Source organism: Dendropsophus ebraccatus, chromosome 2, assembly GCF_027789765.1.
Source record: "Dendropsophus ebraccatus isolate aDenEbr1 chromosome 2, aDenEbr1.pat, whole genome shotgun sequence".
Classification (NCBI taxonomy): Eukaryota; Metazoa; Chordata; class Amphibia; order Anura; family Hylidae; genus Dendropsophus; species Dendropsophus ebraccatus.
The window spans coordinates 93,264,147-93,270,146 of NC_091455.1; the positions used below are offsets into that span (position 1 = coordinate 93,264,147).

Sequence of the window (6,000 nt, forward strand, 5' to 3'; positions counted from 1 at the left end):
GGGAATGGAAGATCTGCCCGAGGAGGAGTCCACGCGACGGTCTAGCACCAAATCAAAATCCCCCGCTGTGATCAGGAGGCCCTCAGCAAAGCGGGACAGTTCCCTGAGGCATCGTCGACCCACTTGGACCTGGTTATGGTTAGGGAGATAAAAATTGGCAACGGTGAACACTCTCTCAGCCAGTTGAAGTTTCAGAAAAAGGTACCGACCCTCAGGGTCAACACGGGTGTCAAGCACGGATACCGGTAGTGACTTATGTAATGCAATACTTACACCCTTTGTCCTGGCGTCAGCATTCGTGCTGTGGAACCAATGATTATAGTAGCGAGAGGAGATAGACGGGACATGTCCCGTTTTAAAATGGGTTTCTTGGAGCAGTAGGATGTGGGCCCGTTTCTTGTGCATAAGGTAGAGGATCTGTGAACGTTTCTCAGGCTTGTTAAAACCTTGTATATTCAGGGTGGTGATCTGAAGAGAGTTTATGACTAATGAGCGGGCTAGGGCAAAGGAGGTACGGGGAGGGAGACAGAGGGAGGGGGAGAAGAAAGAGAGGAGGGGGGAGGAAGAGTAGAGAGTAAGAAGAAGAGGATGGACACAAAGCAAGAGTAAGAGTAGTAAAGGCCAGGGGGCTCCCGGAGGAGAGATCCCTGGGGAACACCTGAGAAAAAGAGATGAGAAGAGGGACAGAAAAGTAGAAGATCTGTCCGCCTCGATCCACTAAGGAAGGAGGTAAGAAACACACTAACGTGTAACCGTGTTTAAACCAAAACACTTAAGGTAAACTATGTGGAGAAGTGACTGGAGAGGCAAGTAGAACTGTTCCTTGCGCCCCCAGCACCCCGCCGCCGGACACCAGGTGGTAAGGAAGGAGGGGGGGGGGGGAGAGGGGAAGGAGGGGGGGGAGAGGATTGAGCAGGAGGGAAGGGGGCTCCGGGTGGGGGAGGGATATAGGGAGAGGCACCGTAGCAGCAGCCGGTGCTGTGGAATATAGTCCCTGGGACCCTGTCCAGTCGAGCCTTGTTATCCCGCAGTAAGGCAATCTGTGGCTAGGTGAGGAGATGGCCGACAAGTATGGCCATTACATCGCATCAGGGAGCAAGTCTGGAGACCGGCGTCAACGCCTTCGTTCCCGGGGAGGCCATTGAGGGCCAGGATGATCCGGACGAGCCGCGCCCTGAGGGAGCGGTGGCTGGAATGGCCATTCCGGGATGCTGATTCGGGGAAGATCCAGTGCCTCCAGCACCTCTGGAAGATCAAATGGCGTACGGAGGTGTAGGTTGCCTGCTCGGTGCCTGACCTGCAGCTGGAAAGGGTAGCCCCAGGAGAAGGGTATGTTCCGTTCCCTGAGGGCTGTCAGGAGGGGACGAAGCGCTCTCCGTTTGGCCAGGGTGGTGCGGGAGAGATCTGTGAGGAGTTGGACCGCCGCGCCATTAAAGTCCACCGGCCCACGGTCTCTGGCCTTGCGCATGATGGCCTCCTTGGTTTGAAAATAGTGCATTCTGCATACCACGTCTCTAGATATATACACAAAGGTTCACGGCAGAGGGACTTAATCACCCTAATTCACAGTATAGCTTACTAATTAGTTATAGCTATGGGTGTCACTCTACTCAAATACCAGAAAAACCCACCATAAAGATGAATACAAAAACAACCATGGGCATAGATTCTGAATCACTGCAAAATTTATTTATCATAATTATAATAACAACATGATAGAGATTTCATATAAAATATCATTAAAAAGTATTTAAAAAACAACCAGGTACCATACATGTAAAATAGACAACAACATAGGATAGATGGGTGATCAAAAATAAAAGATAATAAACCACACTAGTGTGTCCTCCCTCAGAGTAAACCTGCTATTCCAGCAATCGTATGGCTCAAGACACACACAAGTAATCATAAACCGTAATACCACTCACCCATCTGTCCTATGAGGGTCACAGCTATGAATTGATCAAGCCATATTGCCCCGTGTACCACTGCTCAGGTCCTCTGGTCCACACGGGTCCCTACGCTAGCTCCACACCGTGTCGGTCAGCGACCGCCAACCCCGCAAAGCGTGCACGATCAATTTATATACAGACACTCTGGTGTTGATTTTTAATATAGGCCTAGCGGCATTAGTATCAGCCATAGATGGGATGTGCAGCCGTTCCATTCTCTCCAGTTAGTGTTTTACAGTTCTCCCTCTCTGAACAGCTAGCACTCCTTTATAAGACCCACATGACCAAAATTAGCAGGATATGCCTGTGCTCACATGTCTGGACCCTATGTCTTCCCCATTCTGTGAGAGCAGCAATGGTAAGTGTAATACCATATCCATACTTGTGTCGTTTGGGGGCAGCCTTCCCCGCCGGTGGTGCTGGCTGGGTTTTGGTGGGGCTTTTTGGGTCTGGTCCTGTGACATTAGGGTTGCAGGGCCGTTCCATGGCCTCCCTCCCCTGCACGTGCACGCTTTGCGGGGTTGGCGGTCGCTGACTGACAACGTGTGGAGTTAGCGTAGGGACCCGTGTGGACCAGAGGACCTGCGCGGTGGTACACGGGGCAATATGGCTTGATCAATTCATATACAGACACTCTGGTGTTGATTTTTAATATAGGCCTAGCGGCATTAGTATCGGCCATAGATGGGATGTGCAGCCGTTCCATTCTCTCCAGTTCGTGTTAATATAATTTCTAGTGACTATGGCAGAAATATATAAATGGAAAGGTAGAATCTAGAGATGAGCAAACCGGGTTCGGGTTCGAGTCCATCCGAACCCGAACGATCGGCATTTGATTAGCTGGGGCTGCTAAACTTGGATAAAGCTCTAAGGTTGTCTGGAAAACATGGATACAGCCAATGGCTATATTCATGATTTCCACATGATGGCTATATTCATGATTTTCCACATTTCCACAACTTCAGCTGCCACCGCCAATCAAACGCCGAAAGTTCGGGTTCGGATGGACTCGAGCATGCTCGAGGTTCGCTCATCTCCAGTAGCATCCATTATGGGTACGTGGACAATACAGAATCCACACGAATAACGCACTGCAGATTTCGACGCTCACCCCCGCTGTTGACAAGTCTTTGGGCAGATGGCGGAATCTGCCTGTGCATAGAGTGGAGTCTATAGCATGGGCAGAGATGCATGTGGGGGTGAGCGGCAGATTGTCCATGTGGATTTGGTAGTGTGCACGCACACTAACTATTTCAATGTCCACCTAGGTAGATTGCATGGAGTGATGCTTGATTTTATGCACTAATGGGTAAAACAAAAAAAGTGAACCCAAATACTTTAAACTACTCAGTTTAAGTAATAGCTGACTGCAATGTATTTGCATGTGTTTTTTAATGCTTGTTATTCTACAACTTTGTTTTTTGTTTTCCTCACAGGATCTGTGTTTACATGCCTGACAATAGCTCTGGGTTTTTACCGATTGTGGATGTAATTGACCTGCACAGTTCAGAAAATGGGACTGTATGAGAACATACTTTATGTATGAAGAATCAGAGGCATTCATTCATGTATTTATGTTGACAAGGAACTGTCTAACCAAAGAATGATGAACAACAAGGCCCATGAACCACACAACATGGAATGAATGTTGGTGTTTTTCCGTCCACTCAATAGACAAGGTGCTATATGTTAAGTTAACGCTGTTACGAATGGCAGAGAGGCTCTCCAAGCTCCCTGTCATTTGAAGAGACAGCTGCACAACATAAGTCTATAAGGCTGCCTCACCCACATAGGGGAAAAAGAGGCATGGCACTATGCATCTCTCCTGACTCATTCTGCTAAACTGATAAAAACTTTAAACATGTCTCTGTGACATGGCAAAACACACTTTAAGCATTCTAATTTTACTGCTTAATAACCTAAAGCTCTTCACACACAAAGCACTGCCTTCTATGGATGCAACATGTTTCTATGCTTATTCTTTTGGCTGACCTGTTATTTGATATAGTATAAAGCATTAAATAAACTCTCATTTATGTAAAATATCCCCCCCCCCCCCCCCCCCCCCCCCAATTTTTTTTTTTAAATAAAACAATAGATAAGAACAAAAGCAATTGTGTTGATCATGGCAGCTACTCTGTATGAAAAAAACAAACAATAGAGATGGCAGCAATTGGCAAAGCCAACAGTAACACTGCTGTCTTTCAGCTTTCCTCACCTCCCACATTTCTTTATGCATGGCCTCCACATTAAAGAAAACGGAATGCTCCAAAGCAAAGGTACAAGTGCTTATCTTCCACCAAGAAAAGGCAAAGGTGGAAGTGCTGGTAGCATCGTCAGCAGATCTAGCACCAAAAACATCTCTCTACATCCGTGAGCTCACAATATATATCATTTGAATAAATGTTTTGGGACACCTATACTTTACACCCACAGGACCTTTAGGAGACCTGTTCCCTACTTGCAGTTATAACAGCTTTCGTATTAAACATGTGAAGGAATCTGTAAGAATTTTTGCCCATTTAGGCCATGTTCACACAGCATACTATTTTTGAAAAGAACGGTCGCTGTTTTTAATTTTGAAATCAATGCAATGCCGCATGTCCCATGCATATGCCGCAACGACAAAGGCCATTTTTCTGTGCAGCCGTGCAAAAGAATGATCATGTCAATTAATAACAGACACTGTTCCACGAACAGTGGCTGTTATTAAAGGGGTTGTCCAGCGTGGGGGCTATTTTTTCATATGGCCGGGGAGGAGGTGGCTGAAAGAAAAGACATCCGCTCACCTCCCCGGTTCCAGCGGCGGGTCCCGCATCACGTCGCTCCGGGATCCCGCCTCCTTCACTGAGTGGCTGAGCGGACTTGAGACGTCACGTCTCGAGTCCGCGTCAGACACCCGGAAGCGGCTGAGAACCGGTCACCGGAGCGACGCAATGCGGGACCCGCCGGAACCGGGGAGGTGAGTGGACGTCTTTTCTTTCAGCCACCTCCTCCCCGGCCATATGAAAAAATAGCCCCCACGCTGGACAACCCCTTTAATCTTCCATGTACACACGGATGCAGTGTGTTCATCCGTGGTGTGTATGAAAATTAACACTCCGAATGGACCGTATTTAAATAAATGTTCCTGCGGCTGTACGAGCTCTGATGGCCACAGGAACATGCAAATACCTGCCAAGGTTCAGCCAGTATAACAACGGCCATTGATATACTGTGTGTGAAAATAGCCTTACCCAGAGGAGCATTTGTAAGGTCAGGCGCTAATTTTGGATGAGGTCCTGGCTTGCAATCTCTGTTCTAGCTTATCCCAAACATATTCCATAAGGTTGAGGTCAGGGTTCTCTGCAGGCCAATTAAGTTCTACACAAAACCCACCTAATCTTGCTTTTTATGGATCTTGCACTGGGGCATATAAAGGAGAAGTCCAGCAAAAATGTTTATTAAAGTATTGTATTGCCCTTCAAAAGTCATACAAATCACCAATATACACTTATTATGACATCATCGATCCGATTACATTATGGATGACATGATCAATCTGATGAAATACCAATGACGACATCAGTCTGACAACATCCTGGATGACATCATCAATCTGATGACATTGTCGCTATCATCATCTATCCGATGACAGCATTAAGGACATCATCACTGAAATCATCCATGACCTCATTGATTCAATGCCATCCTCGATCCAATGCTGCCATCAATGACATCATTGATGACATCACCGATCCGACGACATCATTGATCACATTATCGATCCGATCACATCATGGATGACATTATCCGATACCATCATCAATCCAATAACATCATCAATGACAGGATAGATAACAACATAGATCAGATGACCTCACCAATGACATCATCAATGACATTATCGATTCAATGACATAATTGATTAAATCATCGATCCAATTACATAATTGACAACATCATCGACACTGACATACTCGATCTGATGACATCATCAATTACATCGATCGAATTGCATGATTGATGACATCATTGAATTGATTGGAGTTCATCAATGACGTCATCA

General features: G+C 46.5%; 1 protein-coding gene across 1 annotated transcript in view; it reads left to right on the plus strand.

The window, feature by feature from the left end:
• The window catches only part of MCUR1 (mitochondrial calcium uniporter regulator 1), a 36,962-nt gene extending 32,961 nt beyond the window's left edge, over positions 1–4,001 (plus strand). Inside the window, exon 9 of the mRNA XM_069960169.1 lies at positions 3,389–4,001. Within this exon, the coding sequence (XP_069816270.1) occupies positions 3,389–3,444 (56 nt within the window). The 3' untranslated portion in view covers positions 3,445–4,001. The remainder of the gene's footprint in view (positions 1–3,388) is intronic.
• Positions 4,002–6,000: the final 1,999 nt, after the last annotated feature.